This window comes from Rhamphochromis longiceps, linkage group LG17 (genome assembly GCF_057381845.1).
Source record: "Rhamphochromis longiceps isolate RC_006_pf linkage group LG17, R_longiceps_female_GT1.1, whole genome shotgun sequence".
Lineage (NCBI taxonomy): Eukaryota > Metazoa > Chordata > Actinopteri > Cichliformes > Cichlidae > Rhamphochromis > Rhamphochromis longiceps.
This window is the reverse complement of record NC_140573.1, coordinates 32,347,008-32,370,968: the sequence shown is the minus strand read 5'-3', so window position 1 is coordinate 32,370,968 and position 23,961 is coordinate 32,347,008. Positions and strand designations below refer to the sequence as shown.

General features: G+C 41.6%; 2 protein-coding genes across 3 annotated transcripts in view; one reads left to right on the top strand and one right to left on the bottom strand.

The window, feature by feature from the left end:
• lrtm2a (leucine rich repeat transmembrane protein 2a) overlaps positions 1-14,066 on the top strand; it is a 28,158-nt gene extending 14,092 nt beyond the window's left edge. The window contains exons 3-7 of the mRNA XM_085386371.1: positions 7,928-8,157; positions 8,685-8,810; positions 9,346-9,434; positions 9,927-10,084; positions 11,218-14,066. Coding sequence (XP_085242497.1) covers positions 7,928-8,157; positions 8,685-8,810; positions 9,346-9,434; positions 9,927-10,084; positions 11,218-11,738 — 1,124 coding nt within the window. The 3' untranslated portion in view covers positions 11,739-14,066. The remainder of the gene's footprint in view (positions 1-7,927; positions 8,158-8,684; positions 8,811-9,345; positions 9,435-9,926; positions 10,085-11,217) is intronic.
• Positions 1-23,961, bottom strand: part of cacna2d4a (calcium channel, voltage-dependent, alpha 2/delta subunit 4a) — a 98,650-nt gene that overhangs the window by 52,520 nt on the left and 22,169 nt on the right. For both annotated transcript variants that reach the window (XM_085386374.1, XM_085386373.1), the window contains one exon: positions 23,552-23,620. In XM_085386374.1, the coding sequence (XP_085242500.1) occupies positions 23,552-23,620 (69 nt within the window). The remainder of the gene's footprint in view (positions 1-23,551; positions 23,621-23,961) is intronic.

Sequence of the window (23,961 nt, the reverse complement as noted above, 5' to 3'; positions counted from 1 at the left end):
TTCATATATAGAAGTTTGCGTGTGTGTGTCTGCGTGTGTGTGGATCAATACCATCTGCCTATCCATCCTGTCTGAAGAATGAGTGGGCATACATTACGACTTGTCACACATCCAAGGCAAAGTGTATTCTATTCCTGTCACGTTGATGCTGATGCGACATCAAAAGGCGGACGTCCTTCTTTTTCGTTCCAAAATTTGAATGTATTCAGCCTTGAACTACAGCCCTGGTGACTGGTCAGTACATAGTGCATCAAAGAGCTGGTGTTGCAGTGAAGTACCACGTGCAGCAGCTCCAATGAAGGTGTTGACACTGCCTGAAAATGATGCTTTCTTTTGCCAAAGCATGAATTCGTGGATCCCCCCCCCCAACTCCTTTTTGCTTTATCTCTTTGTCTTACCTGCCACTCTTGCTAATTAATAGCCACTATCACAAACAACAATGTCAATGCATGTCACACGCTCCCACGAGGCCCACTGTTGTGTGAACGAGCACGTGTGCCACTACAAATTGATACAAATAGCAGGAATTAGAGAGGCAGATCGGCCTACACATTACCCACTCCCCGCTGCAAGTCAAAATAATGATACTGTCTTACTGCCACATCACAGGAGAAATGGACAGGGGAGAGAGACTGACGCAGCAGGTGGGATAAAAATGGAGAATGAGAGCAGGGCTGGAGTAAACAGGAAGGAGAGAAGAAAGGGAGCAAGAAAGAGAGAAGGAGAGGTAATTGGAGGTAATCCTACCGGAAGAAGAGGTTTAAAAAAAATCAAGATTTGCAAGAAAACACTCTCTCCTCTCCTCATCACAGTGACAGCAGGAGTACAGCCTAAACCCCTACACTGTGTTCCTGCTTATCCTTAAATGCTACCAGTGTGTTTGTGAGTCAGTGTGTGCGACCATTACTTCCTGCGTTTGGTTAAGCGATTATAAACGGATGTGCCTGAAAGTCAGGCGGAAAGGTGCATGACAGAAAATAGATAATGTGGGGCAAAGAAGAACTTCTTTCCTCTCTTATCTCCAATAACATTATATGACTGATAATGTAGCTGTACTGATAGGAGCCTGACATTGTACAATATCTATCTATCTATCTATCTATCTATCTATCTATCTATCTATCTATCTATCTATCTATCTATCTATCTATCTATCTATCTATCTATCTATCTATCTAAGCCAAAAACACATGTAGTGCTGCAGTGTATTGTGTGTGTGTGTAGAGGTATTAACACACGCAGTCACACACACACACTAGCTGGCTATTTTCTGTCTGCTAAGTAAATAAGGTCTTGGGTTACAGTTGAGATCAGGCATATTATAGCCTCTGAGAAATTACATGGATGTTGCTGCTGCTGCTGTAGAAAAACAGGCAACATTACAATTCATGTTCTGATGTAATGCAGATGGTTGATTTCACGTTATATATGACAGGTTTTAAGATATTTGTTGTGTGCCATTCAACTTCAGGAAAACCACACTAGTCACTAACTGTCAATAAAATGCACCAAACACATGCTTTAAATGATATATACTTACATAATAATATATAATATTTGTACAGCATTTATCATATTTAAGGTGATATGAAAATAAAAACAAACAAGGATTAAAGCAGATTCTATAACTTCAATACAAAATACTGAAAGTGTGCGAATGCAACGGATTCATAGAACTACAAGGGCAGGTTGCTTGTTTAGGTTGTTTTTTCCCCCCCCCAAAATACATTTTTGCCCTTTTCCCCTTTGTTGTGAGAAGACAGTGGACAGAAGAGTAGAAAGCTGGGAGAAAGATCAGGGGCCTCGGGGCAGATTCCAACCTGGGACTCTGCATTAGCCTTAAGGGCACATTAATCACCTGCTTCACACAAACCAGTGCCCTTACCCAAGCGTTTAAACAAACAAAACAGTCACGGAAAAAAATTAATGTGTACATTCAAAAAGCTGTAACCAGTAACAGTTTATCTGATTTATCACCTGATCACAAAATTAGCTGGATGGATGCCTGGATGAGGACTTTTGGGGTTATTATCTTATTCGCATAAAGGTGTGCTTTAACGTTATATCAAGGGCGTTATGTGGTATTGGCAATTGTGCCAAAAATTAAACTCTAATAGCAGCAATGGATTTGTTTTAAACTCCGAGCATAATGAAAAAAAGAGTGAAGAAACACGGGCCTGTGAGTCTGCTGCGCGGAGGACAGCTGGTCCTCCTCGTAACAAGATAGCAGCAAGTCTGTCGCTTGCATGGAAAACAGCTTGGCCCTTGGTAACATACAACTGGGCTCAGTAACAGTAGTGCCGGAGCTGATGACATCATTCCTGGGTTCAGTGTCACCCAAGGGCCCTTGAATATAAACTTACAGGCACAAGAGGCCCCTGAGGTGTCAAAAGCCGTTACCTTGGAGACATTGTCAAACATTGCCAGGTACACAGGACTGCAAAGGTCATCCCATACTGTAACATGTAACAACGATACTGTACTGCTACAAAAATTCAGAAGATACTGTAAAGTAACATATTCATCACAACATACAGTAATGCTATTAGTTTCACCTCTTAATTCAAGAAAAGAAATAAAATAAACATAAGGTGAGTCTGAGAGCCTGGTCAGCACATCAGGGCTTTTCCTGCATATAAAAGAAAGAAAATCACTAGCATTGTAATAAAATAAAAAAAACAGTTTTAAGTGGTTTTAAGTGGCATTTAATTTACTCAAACATAAATATATGTCATCCTATCACATGGCCTGTTATAACAGGAAAATGCATTTATACCGTTCAGTGAGATAGTACAGGCTCTTTGCTTAAATGCCCAAAAGCTCGATTTTGAACCAGAGAAACTTAATTTAAAAAAGCATTAAACTTACAGCAATAAGGTATTTAAATATAGTAGTGTAACAACATTAAAGAAACAAAACAATAGTAACCAAAAAAGTCCCTTTTTAGTTTATATCAAGAAGTTACTGTCTTACATTAAACTGTAGTTTCAAAGTATGTACAGTGCAGAACTTTTGTCCGTTTAATTAAAACGTGCATGTATTTCCATGCGTATGTCAGCACCAGCCATGACCCTGCAATCCTTTCCATATACAGAGAAACTATATAGACAGAAATCGCTGCCAGGGAAACAACTGACTGCGCACAGAAACACAAGGACACACATGAATATGCAAACATACACTGGCAGGGATAATCCTCTTTCAGAGATTACTTACGATAGATATGCCATTTGAACTCTCGCACAACTTCAAACACAAAAACCAGCACACATACATTGTAAATGGGTGGGCAAGCTATCATGTTAATTAAAAACAAACAGCTCTAATGATCAGTCGTTTTATTAAAATATAATTGGAAAGTCGGAAAAGAGGTTAAGAAATATGCATTTTCTTCATCAAGAGAAACTCTTCAGCCTTCATTAACAATTAAGAATGTGCCTATTATTGCACAAACACACTATATTTTCATTCTAATATGGTAAGAAATATGCATGGATTTGGAATCCAAGGCAGCAACCATTGATTATTAATACTCCTCAGGTTTGAGCTGCTTGGTGTCTAAAAGTTTCATGACTGTCACTTCTGACAACAAGATGAGGCTGTTTAGAATCTGACGAGCGATACTGCCCTTAGAGTTGCCTTGATCGAACACAAACACACTTCTGCATTTTAATGCTGCGTCTTAGTTTGTTTCCCATCGCTGAGAGCATCGCCAGCCCACACTTCCCAAGAATGTCAGCGCTTTTACGGATTGTGTTAGGGAATTCTTATAAAAGATTCAGTCTGAAGTCTGTTTGGACTGAGCTAAACTGCACAGAACCACTTAACTTATTTGGAAAGAATTCTCCCTGTCTTCCTCTAAATGTGGCAGAATATTTCCCTCCTTCTGGTTTGGCTGTGTGGAGCGCTGCATCAGAGAGGATTTGGAGAAGCTAAAATAAGCCAAAAAAAACAACAACCACCACCTCCACGAGAGCAGCTAAAACCACTCATAAATGTTGGAAGATCTGCTTCAGCACTGAGGGGAGGGTTGCAGCGGATCAAAGTCAAAGTCAAAGTCAACTTTATTGTCAATTCTGCCACATGTACAGGACATACAGAGAATAGAAACTACGTTACTCTCAATCCCTAGATAAAATAGCAAATGATGAGGATGAGTTATAATGTACAGTAGCAAAGGGATGGGAGAAGAGAGGGGCGGTGTTAGGCAACAGATATGAGAGAGTGGAGAGAGAGGAGGAATACCTTTGCAAAATAAAGCAAACGTATTCTTTGGTGCACAAAGACGACCGCATTTTGAAAATGTGACATTATATGAGAGGAGAAAAATAAACACAATTTCTCTCTCTCCAGCTCCGTTCTGCTCTCTCAGTTGTATAACAGTGCTTCTACCTCGGAGCTACATTATCCTCGCAAATCTCCTGCACTACTGTACCTTTACAAATAGCTCCAACCTGTTTTGGGAAATTCAAAGCCACTGTATAGCAAAAGCCTTCTAGATTCCTACTGAGCTGCTGGAGTGAAAGCCTGGCACTCTAAAGCGTTTCCACTACAAAGTCAGACGGCACAGGAAGCTTCGGGATACTATAAAAATCTCTCCTTTTATCCATTTGTGAAGTGGAGTTAATTTTTCCCAGAGATTAAGATTATACTGTAGGATAGAGAGAGTTCTAGAGCACTAGTACTTTTTTATGAGGGCACAGCCTTCACTTGCTGAAGCTCTTTGGATCAGAATGTAAAATAGGGCAATGTCCTGAGTGAGGGAGGTCATGTTCTGTCTGGAAAGGAAACTGTGAGAAAAAAGGGACTATTTCTGCACCAGTGCAAGTCTAAATTCTCTTAATCATGTAATATTATGATTAAAAGAATTATGTAAAAGGAACAAATGAAGTGCTTAGTTAAATTTATCAAGAATGAGGGAAAGTAGCTCACAAATAAGCTAAGAAACCAAAATAGCAATTCTTGCTTGGAAACAACTTTAATTGCTACCATCATCTAAGAAATTCAAGATTTAAAAAAAAATGGGGGAATGAGCTTTATTTTGTCTTGCAAAGTTTTTAGATGAGAAACTCTATACCACTTTCACATGATCAGAAGTTGGTAAGATCACTCCCCAGTCACACAGGCCTAAAGAACAGTTAGCAAACCATCTGGCAATGAGAGAAAAATGTGTATTCCACTATTACCTGAGTTGTTTGATGGAGGCTGGTGAAAGTCGCTGTGAAATCAACCGCTAAAGTCCCATTCACCATATCTGGAGACAGGTTAGTGACCCTCTGGAAATCACTAGAGTGTATTCCGCAACTGGTTGGAGACTGGTTTCTAAAGGCTGCCGGCAATCACTAGCATGAAATTGGTTGCACAGAGGTATGTGGTCCTGTGCTGGTAGTAGCAGTAAGTCACAGCGTTCTCAGTTTCTGGTTTGTGTTTTACTAATGGTTAGCAGTTACTTAGTTAGGGTTTGTTTTCAGACAAGTTGATGAGTAAAATGCAAAATATGAGTTGCCAAGGCAATCTGATAGTGACAAAAGAAACTGCAAAGTGGATCTGGTGCAGTTTCACCTGGTGATAGCCAGCAACTTTAAGCAACCGGTTGTGGCACACAGTACATTTTTCCTTGGTGACAAGATTTTCCAAGTGGTTGCAAACTCATGAATAGCCAGGCAGGGGAGGAAAACAACTAGCTTAGAAAAAAATCATGCTCTCGAAAAAATTGGTATTTTTCTTGGATTTGAAAAGAAAAGAGGGGCAAACAAGAAGCAATAACTTAAAAAAAGACCTTTTAAGATATTTGTTGGATGATAATTGTTAGAACAGGAAAATTATAGTTCTAAATTACTGAGTGCTGACTTCTATTTAACTGCTGTAGTTTTAATTATATTGCAAACTCCGAGTGAATAATCTCATTTTAATTTCAAATCTGTTTTTGGCTTTTATCAGTAACATTTTAAGGCTATTAAAGTTTATCAGTAAAAACATAACTGAAATAAAAAGCCAATTCTGTTTCACAATGATGCTTTTGTTTTAGGCTTTTGTTATAAATCAAGCAAATTTTTTTTCTTTACAGTTTTAGCTTAAAGAGTTTAAAGTTTTAGAAAAGACAATAAAATAAATTTTGAATGAATATACACTGATTATGATTTTGGCTATAGCATTTTATCCTATAGAATAAAGCTCGTTTAGTGTATGTGCTCAATAAACTATACAGTAGACTATATAACAATTCGACATGAGACTACAAATACGTCCATTAATACATTTATCTCAGCATCAGTCAGCCCTTCATTCCATTCTGAAGGACTTCTCATTTATGATTAATTAGGCTAAAGTTCACTTTCTGGTAGTGAATTTCCTGGTTTTCTTCCTCACTGAAAGTCAATTTAGAACCAGTTCAAAAGGAATAAAACTTTATATTATTAATGCTCTTTCTCACTGCGCCATAACAAACTTCATATTTTATCAGTAATGAGATACAGAAGCCCTGAGGAAAGAAAAGCGGCTTTAGAAGAATGATATGACTTTCATATCACTCATACCTTCTGACCTTCATCATGTTGTTTTCTCTTTTTTCAGCTATGTGGTCTGGCAACCAAAGATCTATTTCACTGAGATTTGTCATATTCAGAGCGTTAAATGCCATCTGAACCACTGTGTGTGGTGAGGGGGGGAATGAACCTGAATGCAGATAAAAAATAATATAACAACAAGGGAGTGAGCGAGATTTAGTGTGGCAAAAGGGAGTTGTGCGCTAAAAATTAAATGCTAATAATATGCAGATGATGTAAGAGATGAAATCTGGTGGCAAAACAAAGAGTCCTGTCAGGATGTAGAAAGTGCTGTGTCTGTGTCTGGAGTATAGACAAAGTGGTTTTCTTAATATTACGCTTTGTTGCTGCTTAACACACAAACACATGCCCACACACACATACACTCACACACACTCATGCACAGAGAGAGATAAAGCCTAAGTTGTGCCGATAAGCAATTGGATGGAAAGAAAGTCAGCCACTGTAACGAGACACTGAGGGAATACAGAGCAGTGCCGAGAGACTTGGAGTAAAAGGGAATGAGAAAGATAAAGAGACTCGAGTGGGAGAGGGAAAATTATTGAAGGGAGAGAGAGACAGACAGATGTTAGGTCACACAGAGAAACAACGAGAAGAAGAATGAGTAAAAAAAAAGTTTGAAGTAATAAAAAAAGAAAGAACAGTGAGGAAAACTTGAAACAAAGAGGAAGGATGTAACAGGAGAAATAAACAGAGATAATGAGCAGAAATGACGAAATGACGGTAGTCTGCAGGAAAACAAGGATCTGAAAATGAAATAAAACAAAGGGGATTTCCCTCATGAGATGCACACAAACACACACAGAGAGAAGGGAAAGAGAGACACGGTAACTAGTCTGAGTCTTGTTTTGGTTCAGCTGTGATAGTTCAGGCGGAACATGTTTCAAGTTTGCATGATTTCTCAGATTTGTAGCGGAAATCTCTTCTGCAACTTTCAATCAGACAGCGATGAATCAGATTCTCTGTGCAGTTTATAAAACGCTTTCTAAATCATGGAAATGAAAAATCAAATCAAAAACCACTTCTCCGAGTCTGTTTCCCTTTCCTCTTTAATTCTCGTTTACATCTTTCTCTACATAAAACTGTACAGTTCTGTGTATTTGACACAACTTTAACATCCTCACTGGCATCAAAGATAATCATTGTTTCTGCTTCCTATTAACGTCGTAGATTGAGAGGCTATTTCACAGACACTTATCATGGGCTGGATAATGATTCTTGCACTTACTTTTTAATTAAAGTCATAATCATAATTTACACTTTCCCTCCAGTCCCTTCCGGTTGTACACATAATTGAAATAATAATTCACAAGTGTGTTTTCTCCTTCCTTTGCTTCCTCCCTCCTTCTCTCTTCCCCCAGTCTTCCTCTGTGTCCTCTGCCTCCTAGCTGCATTGCTGCCGCCAACCTGCTCCTGCCCTCCTCCCTGTCTCTGCTCCTCGGACAGCCTGGTGGTGGACTGCAGAGGCCGGGGTCTCTCCTCTCTGCCTCCCTTGCACCTCCTGCCTCCAAGGAGCCGCTCACTCCTGCTAACCAACAATAAACTCGCCTCGCTGGGAGCAGCTGCCTTTGCTAACCTCACTTCTCTGGAGGTTGTGAAATTTTTCTTTGCCTCAAAGCTGAACATGTTGTGGGTTGTTGTTACATTGTTGTTCATCACTGTGTGGGCAGCACAATAAGTGATATTGTCTGGCGGATCTTATATTGAGCAAACTGCAGAAAACCTCTGATCTCAGTCTGAAAAGTTAAGAAAAAGTTGACATTTTCAAGGTTTTGCAGGAAAAATTTGCATTTACTGTGGCTGGCAGCAACAAAACAATTGATAGTTTCTGTGCAATGAATACAACCTCATTAGTTACAACACTTGGCTGCTCTTTATTTATGAATGTCTCTTATTTACCATATCAGATAGAAGTAATTGCTTCTGTTTCCTGTCAAGGCTTAATGTACAATGAAACGTTTGCAGTTTTTGATTAATTCAGATTTTCATACCCACCAAAACACCACTAGTTATTTTAAACATAAGTGCCAGATTAAGTTAAAGTTATTTGTAATACTCAAAAACATCATCAGCTACCACCAGTGTCTAAATTGTGCATAATTTGCATGTGTTTTTTAGGAACTGGACCTCTCTAATAATTACTTGGATAATTTACCAGCCGGATTATTCAGAGACATGTCCAACCTGACAAGATTGACTCTGCGCAACAACTCCTTAACAGTAATGGACAGAGACCTCTTCCAGGTAGGCACTCTAAATTACACAGCACCATACTTCGTAAAGCCTTCAACACTGCTCACTAAATACAGAATAAATGGCATTATTCCAACTACAAATCACATAGGACACTCAAATATTCCCTGCTAAAATGCATGGAAAACCTGTCTTTGTCTTCCGTGTACTGGGTGATATGTATTATCATTACAGTGTACTGAATGTGACTGAAAAAGAAAACAAAGCTGATACCACAAAGCTAAAGCTTAAGCGTCTGGATTTGAACTTCACGGGCTGTGCTTAATCGAGCCAACCTGAGCAGTTATACTTAAAAGATTGGGCCCCTGTCCAGGTGTTAAATTAGTAACAAACCATTTTCCCAGCACTTTCATCCACTAAATCAGAACAGTCAGTAGGATAAGTCTGTGTCATCACTTCACTTGGAAATGTAAATTAAAATCAGTAGCTGCCAGTAGCTACATGGGAAAGATGTGTAAAGCCAGTGGGTTTTATGAAAAAAAGTGCCCAACCATCAAACAAAGGCCTGCTTTTGATGTTTCTACAGGGTCTGAGCGGTCTTCAGAGTCTAGACCTGTCATTGAATGGTCTGTCCACAATTCCTCTCGGCCTACTGGATGAGTTGCAGAGCCTAAGGTAGGTACACACCAGAATACATTCATTTACACTGATTTTAATCGGGTGCTCACTTACAGGACCAAACACTAGAGTAAGATCACGATCCAGAATTATGAACAATGTAATATTCTCTCATGAGTTACAAGGTCAGAGTCGTGGATAATGTTCCAGAAGGAGAGCGCAGAGATCTTAGTTAACATAATCAGAAGATTATAAGATTATTGTAATTTCATAGAAGAAGGTGAAAATGTTGGAAACCTTTCTGAAGACACTGTGTCTATGCTGACCAGCTGGCACAGAAACTAAGCAGCACTACTCGTGTTAGTCAGGCCAAGGCAACAATGTTGACATAACCAGTAAGACTGATAGTAGTAGTACCAAACATTTTCAGTAAATAATTCTGTTTTGTTTTTTTTCCCCTCAATTTTAAGCGTTACATACCCATACAACACTGATTATTCTGATATAATTCTACTAAACTATTATTATTATTATTACTTTTACTCCAAGGTGGCTGTCCCTAGCGGGTAACAGGCTTCATGGTTTGGAAAGGGCAGCATTTGAGCCGCTGGCCAATCTGCAACACCTGGAACTGGGCCATAACCCCTGGGAATGTGACTGCAACCTCCGCGATTTCAAACACTGGATGGAGTGGCTGCTGTACAGAGGTGGCTGTTTGATTTATGTTACAAGAACTTTTAAAGGCTACGCTTGATTTGAACTGAGGGAAAAGGACAACAGGCCGAATGGGGTCACGAAGGAGTGGGCAGAAACGAGAGGTTATGTGGCTGGGTATTTGTTTCCATTTCTGCAACACCGTGCTTCTGGCTGTATAATATAAGCGCATCAGTGTGATAATGCGCATTAACGCGCTCATTGTGCGCTTCCTTGTACTGTATCCACGTGTCTCTGTGGGCTGTTAGTACATCAGATAACCGCAGCTGCTCTCCGCTCTTTCTCCTCATGTGTAAAAATCTACATTCACCTCAGTGCCTTGGGCCCCAGCTGCCCCGCTAATGAAGCATCTCTTCTCTTTTATGCTCTATTCTCCTCTCTGCTTCATTCTGCTCTCTTCTGCTTTGCTGGGCTTAACTCCTGCTAAGTTCAGTACACCTCATAGGACACTGGACATCATAAGATGAGCAGACAAATTGCATGAAGACATTTCATAGCTCAACATGTAATCATGGCAGTAGCAGTCTTGCAGAAAGTAAGACAAAGCTTGAGAGCAGCCTGTGTTGACTACTATATATGCACAGCTGTAATATCTGGAGATATTTGTAGAGAAAGATGTGTTTGTAAAAGAGTCTTCTGTCACAGGCTGAGATAAAAATCTGGGGGCTAAATACTCATTCTGTCTTTCTGTTTTGCATTGCTTTTATCTTATTGTTTCTGTCACTTAACCTGCCCTATCTGAAAATGCAGATCAATGGCTTTCTAGCATGTGACCTTGTTACGAATACTGTGTTTGCAGGGCTGTACCCTCGTGCCACCAGTGGGAATTAGTGACTCAGATATTTCTCCTGTCTACACATGCTACCGCTTTTTGCTGAAGCCAGGCATGTCATCTCATGAATTATACAAGGGTTTAGTTGAGGCTATCTCCAACCTAGCGTTGCGGGCACAGTAAACTTGGTGTCTGTGAAGTGATGTATGACTCATCCCAGTGTTGGCACAGCCACCCCCGACCAAGTCTTTCCTACGTTTTCCGTTAATTGGTAGTGCTTTACCGACATAAGGCGCTTTATAAATTACCTCTCACTGTCCTCTTGTCTCTACACCTCTGTCTCTCTCCATTTAGGGGGGAAGGTGGATGCGGTGGAGTGCACACTACCGAAAGATCTGCGTGGGCGAGACATCCGTGGCGTTCCGGTGGAAATGTTCAACTACTGTCTCCAACTCGAAGATGAGAACGGAGGGGGTGAGGGTTCTCGTTCGGGACAAGGAGGCGGTCCTCCCTGCAGCAGGAACGCTCTCAATCCCAGCGGGTCGACGCCAGTTTCTGACAGCAGCGGCAGCACTGCTGATGATTCCTCTTCAAACACTGGAAGTGGGGGAACAGGTGGAGAGGCTCCACAGGACTGCACCCGCTCTCGCTACCGACCTGTAAGCGTGCGGCGCGCCATTGGTACGGTTGTAATTGCCGGCGTGGTGTGTGGCATTGTTTGCATAATGATGGTGGCTGCCGCGGCTTACGGCTGTATCTACGCCTCCCTGATGGCCAAATACCAGAGAGAGCTAAAGAAGAGGCAACCGCTAATGGGGGATGGAGAGGCTGATGGAGAGGACAGGGATGAGAAACAGATCTCCTCTGTTGCCTAAAGGAGTGATGGCATGGGGGTTTGGCACGTCAAAGGCTTAGGGATGAAAAGGGTGAAAATTAAAAGGGCTCAAAGAGATGAGAGATGGAAGAGCTTGTTTTAAACACACAGACGGTTATAGTATCTCTCCCTGGGACTCTCAAACTGACACCTCTCCCACTTTTTGTCTTCCTTTCTTTTTCTATTTTTAACCTCCTCCACTCTGTCGTTTTCTCTAACATACTCCCTCACACACATACCTTATCTGCTCCCAGATTCTCTCTTCCATTTGGACCCGTTCTCACTGCAGTATTCATTCCCAAACATCCCTCCAACTCGCCTACCAGCCACCTACTGCTGTTGAATTTACCAGTATATTGGCTAGGAGAAAAAAAATTGGTTCCTCTCTCTCAGTATGAAACATATCATTTAAGTAGTTACAGAACACTCATGGTGCACGGTGAGCCAGTTTTTGTAAACCTGGGCTGAGATATCAGGGATTCATAATTTGTACGGTATTGACTGGACCAATATGAGAAGAATTTCTTGTATCAGGAAGTATCCTGCAGTTCTCAGTTTATCTGTAACCTTCTCCTTCTCAGCCTCTCCAAAGCCAGTAAACCCCTCAAGAAACCAAGACCTGAGCACAGACCCGTTCACTCTCTTCTGGACTGATCCTCCTCTGATTTCTCCTCAACCTCCAAGACCTCAAGAAAGAAACTGACATTAATGAGGAGAGCTGATAGAAAATTAAGACGATTTGTAGATGGAAATCCGATCTACTACTTTATCAAAGGAAAGATACTGAGGCTAGATCTGATATATGTAACAGAAAACCATTTGGATTTACAGATGAGCATTCATTTATCACATTAGTGGGACTCTGGCCTGTTCGGATCAGACTTCACTTTTGCTCTGGATCTTCTGTGGACTAATTCGAGCCTGGAGGTATTCAAAAGTGAAGCTGTCCATGAGATTCTGACTTGGATCTTATCAATCAGCTCAAGGAGGATTAAACCATATGACTGGAATGTTGAATTTGCTGTATTCACCTGCTTCAGAAAAAGCTCCTACTTGTTTGATGCTTAAGATGGTTATGATAAATGTCCGGACAGATCAAAAGAATCAGATCAAATCCATGTTCTGGTGTTACTTGGACTATGCTTCTGGATCAAGGAAGATTACACCACAGTTACTGAGATCCAAAGGACCACAGACTTTGCTTTAAAGCACATGCTCTTTGTTCTGAACTCATTTTGAAACTCCTTTCACCTATCAGAGGTGAAAGTTTGCTACTATGGCATAAAAAAACTCTCTGAGAATCCTGGTTTTCTGGCAAGGACTACAAAAATTCATCTATAAACTACAAACTTCAGGCTTGTGCACTTTATTTCCCTAAACAGATTCCCTCTGGCCTCTCTCTTTCCGTCCTGTCCTCCTTCTTTCTTTCTAAGATGGATGAATTGCCTGGAGGGATTATTAAAAAAGAGGGATTAAACTAAAAAAGCTGCTATTTTTACCCCTCCTCCTTCTCATCCCTTTATCTCGCTATCTTTTTTTTCTCTATCCAGTGCTATTTGAGGAGGTTTTTTTCACACTCCTTAAAGACTCCATCCTTTTGTGCATCCCTTCTCCCATAGTCTTGTCTGTTTGTTTTTCTTGAACAGTCTGCAATATGCAATGGAAGTTGCATGAAAATGTCACTGCCAAAGAGTCCTTGTGTTTAAAAAGAAAACGTAATTATCATTAATTTGAGAGGAATCACTTGATTAACACTCGTTTCTCAGTGCAGTCACATAAACGGTTTGATTGTTTGCTCTTTACGTAGTGTTTTCATGAGTATCCCTATCTATGGCCTGGTAAACGTTATTATTTTACAGTTAGCAGAGTACAATAACTAACTTAAGTTCCCCCCATACTAAAACTATCGTTCCCTCTCAATTTGTGATTGGCTGCGAATAAACTTATATTAATAGTGTGTTATCTTATATCTGGGTATGATGCAGATACATATTATTATACTAGTCTTCTATGGTGTGTTGGCCCAACAATCCAGAATCGTTTAAAGTAGCCGTTTACGGTTTTTCTGTATCAATTCATGATGTATGTGTTTTATTGTGTTAATGGCTTCTATGTTCTGTTTTAGATTTAAATATCTGTGTAACATTTCTTTGTTGTTTCCATTTATTTGTGTTGACTAGCTGGTAAGGTTTCTGAAAGAAGCATAGAAAGAGTTTACCAGTTTATGCCTAATGTTAATCTGGTTGGGATCATTTGGCATAGAGCTCTAACATGTATTTTTTTTTTTTAAATTTAATAGCAGTGGCTTTATCTCCTACAAATATTTTTTCATAATGCGACTTAATCCCTGTTTGTACAGGATTAGTATTTCCAGGAGGACCAAATTATATCCCTGCGTGTGTATTTCATGCACACAGGTAATGTCTGTGTTTCATTTAAATATACTGACATAAACTCTGGATATGATGGCAAATGTTGATTGGAAAGTACTTGTACTATAAATAATAACACCTACCTTTTGACAGGTATCTACATGTTCCTTAAATGCTCCAAAATTTTCATTTAGAATTGCCAATGCATCTTCTGTAATCTTAAACTGGAATGAGGCAAAAAAGGTGTTTAATTTTCCTAATTAAGTGATTTCCATGATGAGGCTAATATTATCACAGGAATTCTGTAGGTAGGTAAAGTAGGCATCGAGGATTGGACTTTTTACTTCACAAAGTATGGCAGAGTTGTTGTTATGATGAACGACTGGAAGCCCTTGGGTAATATTTCAATCATGTGCAAACAGAGTTATTTTAAAATAAGAAACAGTATTTGCATTTATGAAGATACTTTCTGTCTATATTGCAATTACAAAGATGTCAAAATCTGTATCTACAAGCTTATTTTTAATGGATTGTTTTTACAATATAATAACTATGTTCAATGTGTATTTAAGTTACAATGAGAACAATTTGGAAAAGGTCAGAAAAAGTAAGTCTAGCTCTTCTGGATGCAAGAGAGCTGACTGATGACCAGAAAGAGCATCTCATCATAGAGTTCAAAACACCTTGGGTGTACATTATAACTTAAAATTTGTCAAAATTTAATAACAATGGCTGCTTCACTAACCTGAAAAGATGCAGAAAGCGCTCAAGCAAAAGCAATTTCCAAATTAGCTTCACATTGGACGTCTTCATGGATGCACATGCTGACATTAAATACTGTGTGATATAACCTTGAATTTTAGAGACTCTGAGGTAGCGCCGTAACGAAAGCAAAAGCTAAACTCTGTCTTTGAATCCAGAAACACTGTCCTCTCACCCCCTGGTCTGCAGGTCTTGTGTTGTTTGTAGCTAAGTATCTTAGCTAGCTTGATCCTGTTCCTATAGTCTGTGTGCATAAAGAACAATAAATTCTAGTTTGTTACGTAAAAACTGCAGCAGCCATGATGACCAAGGGCCTCTGAGACTACACTGCTCAGAAATCTACATGTGTTGTGTTGTTATGATGATTGTGATTATGACAACGATGCTATGAAGATGGTGATGAAGCATTTCCTAGTTAATATGCATTGTTTTAAATAAAAACATATCACACCTATGTCATATTTGCATTCAGACTAAATATAAGGTTTAAAAGAATATAAGGACTATTTATTTAATAAATATAATTTGGATTAAAGAGCACATCAGCAGATATAGGTGGAATAAGTATACAATGTCAAAAACACATTAATTAGCCTATACCTTCATATATATATATATATATATATATATATATATATATATATATATATATATATATATATATATATATATAAGATATATATGTTTCAGCTTGCAGGGGTCTTTAACCTGTCGCTTGCCCAGTCAGTAGTACCAGCGTGCTTCAAGAACACCTCCACTGTGCCAGTGCCGAAACAATCAACGTGCCTGAACGACTATTGCCCTGTAGCACTCACACCCATAGTTATGAAGTCCCTTGAGCGACTGGTCCTGGCACACCTCAAGACATGCTTTCCCCATACACTGGATCCTCACCAATTTGCCTATCGAAGCAATAGGAGTACAGAGGATGCTGTATCCACAGCACTACACTGTGCACTCTCACACCTGGACAACAAGAATACTTGTGCAAGAATCCTGTTTGTTGACTTCAGCTCAGCATTCAGTACAGTTATTCCCTCCAAGCTGATCACTAAACTTGTGGAAATTGGAATCAGCAACTCTATGTATAATTGGATCATGGACTTTCTGACCAACAGAACCCAGCATGTTAGGTCATGCCATGACTGCTCTACCAACATCACACTCAACACTGGCACTCCACAGCGCTGTGTGCTGAGCCTGTTCCTCTACTGCCTTTTCACCCATGACTGCAGACCTAGGTATGGATCCAACTCCATCATCAAGATTGTGGATGACACGACAGTGATTGGTCTCATCAGTGACAACGATGACTTTAACTACAGGGAAGAGGTAAAGGACCTAGCTGTATGGTGTGCTGACAATAACCTGCTCCTGAATACCAGAAAAACCAAGGAGCTCATTGTGAACTTCAGGAAGGAGAAGAGAGACACCCATGTCCTCATCTACATAAATGGCACAGCTGTTGAATGGGTTTTCAGCTTCAAGTTCCTGGGGACATCTCCATCTCCAGCCTGGTCAAGAAGGCCCATCAGCGCCTCTTTTTCGTGAGGACACTGAAGAAGAATCACCTGTCTGCTGACTTACTGGGTAACTTCTACTGCTGTGCAATAGATAGCATCCTGACCAACTGCGTCACAGTCTGGTATGGGAATTGCTCTGTTGCTGACCACAAGGCACTGCAGCAGGTGGTGAAAACCACCCAACGCATCACAGGGACTCCACGTCCTGCCATTGAGGATGTCCACAAGCAGAGGTGTCTATGCTGGGCATGCATCATTCCCAGGGACTATATCTTCCCAATAAACTCTTCTAGTTCCTCCCCTCCAGAAGGCTCTATAATAAGCAGGTTTAATACCAGCTTCTTCCCCACAGCTGTCACCCTACTAAACTCAGTCCCCTGCTGAACCTTTCCATTCACAGTCACTTAACCATCTACACTCCCCCTCATCCCTCCCAATGACCATGAACATTCACTGTATGCTCACATTACAGTACGTACTTACACTGTTCACTGTTCACTGTTCAAGAGTGCTACTCTTCCACTACTGTAGCTATATTCATAGCACTCTGTAGATTACCACACATCGGTACCTCTGTATATTTGTTCATAGTACATCTGTATATCTGCCCCTCTGTATAGCAATATAGAACATCTGTATACAGTTCCCTCTCCGTAAATCGCTACCTTATCGTGGTGGAGGGGTTTGTGTGTCCCAGGGATCCCAGGGGCTATGTTGTCCGGGGGCTTTTGCCCCCTGGTAGGGTCTCCCATGGCAAATTGGTCCTGGGTGAGGGACCACAAAAAGAGCGATTCAGAAGACCGTTATGTGGAAAACATTGAGGGAACAGTTTACCCTGCCCGGGATAGGGTTACCGGGGCCCCGCCCTAGATCCAGGCCCGGGGACAGTGGCCGAGGGTGAGCGTCTGGTGGCTGGGCCTTAGTCCATGGGGCCCGGCCGGGCACAGCCCGAAAAAGGGGATATTGGCCCATCCTCCCGCAGGCCCACCACCCACAGGAGGCGCCATAGCAGTCGGGTGCAATGTGTGCCGGGCGGCAGCCAGGAGCGGAGGCCCTGGCGGACTGATCCCCGGCTACCAAGACTGGCATTTGGGACATGGAATATCACCTCTCTGGTGGGGAAGGAGCCTGAGTTAGTGCGTGAGGTTGAGAGGTACTGGCTAGATATAGTCCGGCTCACCTATACGCATGGCTTGGGCTCTGTAACCAGTCTTTTGGAGAGGTGCTGGACTCTGTCTCAGTCTGGAGTTGCCCCTGGTGAGAGGCGGTGGGCTGGGGTGGGTATTCTAATATCCCCTCGGCTTGCTGCCTGTATGTTGGGGTTCTTCCCGGTGGATGACAGGGTTTGTTCCCTGCGCCTTAGGGTCGGGGAACGGGTCCTGACTGTCATCTGCGCTTATGCGCCGAGTGGCAGTTCAGAGTACCCAGCCTTCTTAGAGTTCCTGGGTGGGGTGCTGGAAGGTGCTCCACCTGGAGACTCTGTTGTCCTACTGGGAGACCTCAGTGCTCACGTGGGTAACGACAGCGAGACCTGGAGGGGTGTGATTGGCAGGAACGGCCTCCCTGATCTGAACCCGAGCGATATTTTGTTATTGGACTTCTGTGCAAATCACAGTTTGGCCATAACAAACACTCTATTGTTCGAACATAAGAGTGTCCATAAGTGCACATGGCACCAGGACGCTCTAGGCCACAGGTCGATGATCGATTTTGTAATTGTATCACCAGACCTGCGACCATAAGTTCTGGACACTCGGGTAAAGAGAGGGGCTGAGCTATCAACTGATCACCACCTGGTGGTGAGCTGGATCAGGTGGCAGGGGAGGTGCTGGACAGACCCGGTGCATCTAAATGCATAGTGAGGGTGTGCTGGGAACGCCTAGCAGAGGCCCCAGTCCGTGAGATCTTCAACGGACACCTCCGGCAGAGCTTCAACAGCATTCCGAGGGAGACTGGGGACATTGAGTCTGAACAGACCATGTTCACCATCTCCTTTGCTGAAGCTGCTGCATTGAGCTGCGGCCACAAGGTGGTTGGTGCCTGTCGTGGTGGTAATCCCCGAACCAAATGGTGGACAGCAGAGGTGAAGGGAGCCACCAGGCTGAAGAAGGAGTCCTATTGGGCTTGGTTAGCCTGTGGCACTTCGGAGGCAGCTGACAGGTACCGACAGGCCAAGCGGAACGCGGCTCAGGCAGTGACTGAAGCAAAAACTCGGGTGTGGGAGGAGTTCGGAGAGGCCATGGAAAAAGACTTTTGGACTGCCTCGAAGAGATTCTGGCAAACTGTCAGGGGAAAGCTTTGGTCTACCTGCACTGTGTATAGTGCTGGCGGAGCGCTGCTGACTTCAACTGAGAAAATTGTCGGGCGGTGGAAGGAATACTTCGAGGACCTCCTTAATCCCACTGACATGTCTTCCAAGGAGGAAGCAGAGTCTGGGGATGAGGGGGATGACTTGCCAATTTCCGGGGACGAGGTCACTGAGGCAGTTAAACAACTCCTTGGTGGCAGAGCCCCTGGTGTGGATGAGGTCCGCCCCGAGTTCCTGAAGGGTCTGGACGTTGTAGGGCTGTCCTGGTTGACACGCCTCTACAATGTTACATGGAGATCAGGGGCAGTACCCCTGGACTGGCAAACCGGGGTGGTGGTCCCCATCTTTAAGAAGGGGGACCGGAGGGTGTGTTCCAACTATAGGGGGATCACACTCCTCAGCCTCCCTTGGAAAGTCTATGCCAGGGTGCTGGAAAGGAGAGTTCGTCCGCTAGTCGAAGCTCAGATTCAGGAGGAACAATGCGGTTTTCGTTCTGGTTGCGAAACACTTGACCAGCTCTTTATCCTCTCAAGGATACTTGAGGGAGCTTGGGAGTTTGCCCAACCAGTCTACATGTGTTTTGTAGACCTGGAGAAGGCATTCGACCGCGTCTCTCGGGGTGTCCTGTGGGAGGTGCTACAGGAGTATGGGGTGTCTGGCCCATTGCTACGGGCCATTCAATCCCTATACAACCGTTGCAAGAGCTTGGTTCGCATTGCCGGCAATAAGTCAGACTCATTCCCGGTGGGTGATGGGCTCCGCCAGGGCTGCCCTTTGTCACCGGTTCTGTTCATAATTTTTATGGACAGGTTTTCTAGGCGCAGCCAAGTGGCGGAGGGCTTTCACTTCGGTGGCCTCAGAATCTCATCTCTGCTTTTCACGGATGATGTGGTATAAACATCTGTATACTTAACTTACTTGTACATAATCTGTACATAACTACTCCCACCTTTTACACTGCCCTTATCTGTATATAATCTGCTCTTCTTGCACTTACTGCTCTTTGCACTTCTGATTAGATGCAAACTGTATTTCATTACCCTGTATTTTTAAATGTGTACTGACAATAATCTTGAATCCTAATCCTAATCTGAATATAGGTATATGTTTTCCCATACTTTTCCCTCTTTTTCCTCTCACCTTTCATTGTTCTCTCTGGGTCCATTCCCCTCTCAGTTTTCTTGTCTCAATTTATCTTTTTGTCACTTCTTCTCCTATCATTTTTTAATCTTCTCACCTTCCTTTCTCTCATCTCTGTCTCTTTATCACTTGCTCAGTCTGGTCTATTGTGTGCCCTTTTTGTCTCCACCCTGATCTTACCTCCTTTTCTCGCTCATTTATATCCTTATTAGGTGCTTCCTCTCCTCCTCCATGTAAAATGTCTTCTCTTTATTCTTTGCCTGCTCTATCCCTCTGTCTTTTTTTATTTACACACACTCATCACTCTTTCCTCCTCTTTTCCCAAGTCTGCCTCTGCATCAGTAGGAATAGGTTTATTTATATACAGCATGTCACTTATGCCACAGAGATATTCTAATCCATTGCTGAGCCCTCAGACGGTATAACCACAGTCTTTTTGTAGTCACTGTGCACTGATTTTGGATCAGCCTCTGACACAGGAAATCCATGGCCTTCATGAAAGAAGAAGAAATTAAATCTGCCACTAAATGAGCATGAAAGCTGAGCACAAGATGCACAGAGACGCTGATAGACAACTGACTGTGTTCTGTCCAGATAAACACTGACACTCAGTGGTTATACGTAGAATTGCAATATTTTTAGATACTTAAAGTCATGCAAATATTAAATATATTTTGAATTTAGGATTTATTTTAGTTAATGTGTAATTTGCAACATTATTAGGTGCAAACATTTGTGCAATTTGAAACACAGAAGTGAAGATAGTCATCATATATCCAATCAACTGAAAAAAAACAAGTTCAAACTATTTGTCTTCACATTTCTGTGCTTGTCTTTTTATTTTGGCACATGTGTGCAAGCTGTGCTTTTCATTGTGCTTACATTACCTTTCTCATTCTTCACAATGCATAAGCATGTAATGTGCATTACAAGGAGTGAATACACCTTTAAGCGTATGTGCTCGAGTTCCTTGACCAAGCAGCTTCTAAATATTTGATTTTGCTATGTGAATGTTACTCTCGACAAGAAACCCTCCATTGCAGTAAGTAACAAAGGTAGAGAGGAAGTTAGGGCAAAGGGGTATGAGAAAAAAATGACATGATAGGGAAAAGAAAAAGGAAACACAGAGAGGAGAAATGTGATGTGGAGGCAGACAGATCTGACAGCTTAGGAAAGCAGAGGCTAAGAAAAGAGAGATGTATGTGAGGATTTAAAGAGGAGCATCAAAGGGTGAAACACACTGAGTCATGTGCTTGTGAGAGACTTGGTGTGTGTATGTGTTCCTTACACACACATACCAATAAGTTTATAAAACCATCCCCTCTGAGTTTGCTGCAGCTTGGAGAGAAGTTGATGGACTTGGCATCTAGTGATGAACTTTAACTTTTGTGCCCACGAAATGGTGATTATTATATTTACTCAGAAAACACTCCTTGCTAGTACTGGGTTGGATTTGTTAGCAGCACATCCTCAATGTAACTCTCCTGTTTCACCACATCCCAAAGCTGCACTATTAGATTGAAATACATTGGCTCACAAAAGTATTCGGCCCCCTTGAACTTTTCCACATTTTGTCACATTACAGCCACAAACATGAATCAATTTTATTGGAATTCCACGTGAAAGACCAATACAAAGTGGTGTACGAACGAAAATGGAACGAAAATCATACATGTTTCCAAACATTTTTTACAAATAAATAACTGAAAAGTGGGGTGTGCGTGGCTGTAATGTGACAAAATGTGGAAAAGTTTGCAAGCCACTGTATGGTGACTGTGGAGGTCATCTGAATACAGTGAATGGACTGCTTTGTTCCAAAAACCAGTTTGAAATGGTTTGAGCTTTGTAACATATAGCATTATCCTACTGGAAATAGATCAGAAGATGGGTGCAATGTGGTCAAAGGGGTGGGCATGGTCAGCATGAACACTCAGGTAGGCTGTGGTGTTTAAAGAATGCTCATTTGGTATTAAGGGGCCCAAAGTGTACCAAGAAAATATCTCCCACACCATTATATCACCAGCATCCATTGATACAAAGCCATTGATACACTGAACCACTGATCCATGCTTTCATGTTGTATATGCCAAATTCTGACCACACCATTAAAACGTCACAGCAGAAATGGAGGCAGGCTAAGCAACCCAAATCTTCTACTGATCAAGTTTCAGGTTCCTGTTCTTGGCTGAAAGGAATGGCACCCAGTGTGGTCTTCTGCTGCTGTAGCCCATCAGTTTGAAGGCTTGACATGTTGTTCATTCCGAGGTGCTCATCTGCATACCTTGGTTGTCACACCTGATTATTTGAGTTGCTGTCGCTTTCCTATCATCTCAAAGAAGTCTGGTCATTCTCTTCTGACCTCTGACATCAACATGATATTTTTACCTAGAAGACTGCTGCTCCTTGGATATTCTCTTTTTTTTCATACGTCACTTAAAAATCAACTTTCTGATAGCCAGTTGGAACTTTGTCTTGACCATGTCTTCTTGAATATAACCACTGAGTTACAGCCATGTGATTGGATAATTAAATTAATTGTTTTAAGAGCACTTGAACAGCAGTTGAACCTGAAAAAGCTGGTGAATGTATAATTCAAAAAATGTTGTTGTTATAACCATATTTTTTGGAATATATCTCATTTATACTGTACACACATCAAATACTGTTTTTAGACATCATAATTATTTCACATCCATCTTTCCTTTGTAGCTTGTGGTTTAATGAAACCCCATAATAGATTCAGTAAGCCAAATTGTAGGTCTAAGTTCAGCCTTTTGCAACAGTGTGGATTCTAAACCAGCAGCAAGAGTAAGAATGTAGCAAAGGAAAGAAAACCTGTAAAAAATGACAATTGGCAAGGCTAAGAGAAAGACTGAAACATGTATTTTAAACTCTTTCTCATATCTCCCTTATCTCCTGTTTTCCACTTCCAAATTTAACAAGATTTTCACACCTGAGATTATTTCTAGGAAAGCTGTGGAACACAGATAAGCGCGTGTTTGTGTCAGTGTGTTTAACTGTGCTTCTGTCTATCTGTCATCGTAATGAGACACCAAATGCTGACAGCCATGCACGCAAACTTGTTCAGAGATTCTTCGCTCGGATAATTATGACTGATGAGTGTGTCAGTCACAGATGTACTTACCAGGGCAAACACACACAAACACACAAACACTAACCTGCACATCAGTGAATCAGTGAAACAAAGCCAAAGAGACTGAACGTACAAAATGAGACGCACTCACACACTCAATTACAGCTCCCTTTTTTTTCAAATGCAATAATGTGACACACTCATCAGTGTCACAAGGGGCCAGAACTTAAGCCAAACAAAGCAAAGTCTTGCTGATAATTCACACCACAGGCAATTAACATCCACTCAACAAGTTCGAATGTCATCAACAAATCCACCAATACATTTTGCAGCAAGCTGATTTTACTTGGTGAAAATGTAAGAAAATTCAGACACAGACGAGGGAGAAAAGAACAAAAGCGAGAGAGCAAACTGGAGAACAATATGCTTTAAATATGCAGGGGTTGAGTGTTTTACAAGAGAAATGGAAAATTTAGAGGCAGAGAAAACACTGAAAGAGCAATGAGAGGTAAGAGGAGATTAAAAAGAAATGAGAAAGAGGGAGGCAGCGGTGGGATGAAGCATGTGTGCAAGAGACAGATAGGGTGTGTATTAAAACAGAAGTTGTCATCCTACCTCCAGCAAGTGCAGTTTTCTTGCCCACCGTCACAGTGACAGCAGTGGCAGCAATCATGATCCTCCCTGCTGGTAGAACAACACACACAATTAGCAGGTATTTACAGTACCTTATAAATCCAAGTATGTGTGCATGCACGGATGCCTTCCAGATATACAGACATGCAGGATTACTGTATGTGCATGCGGAAAATGTTCTTAGAAATATTTATATCCTCGTACACTTAGTGATTGTGGCAGTTGAAATTTAAGCATGTCAAAAATGTGTGTTTTTTTTAAATAAAACATATATATGTGACAGGCTGACTTGGACTGGAGAGGTAGTTTGGATTAATGTAATAAATTTGCACATGCTTCTTCCGTGCATCTACTCTGAGCCTTCGTGGCAGCTGACGCCAACTGTCATCAAA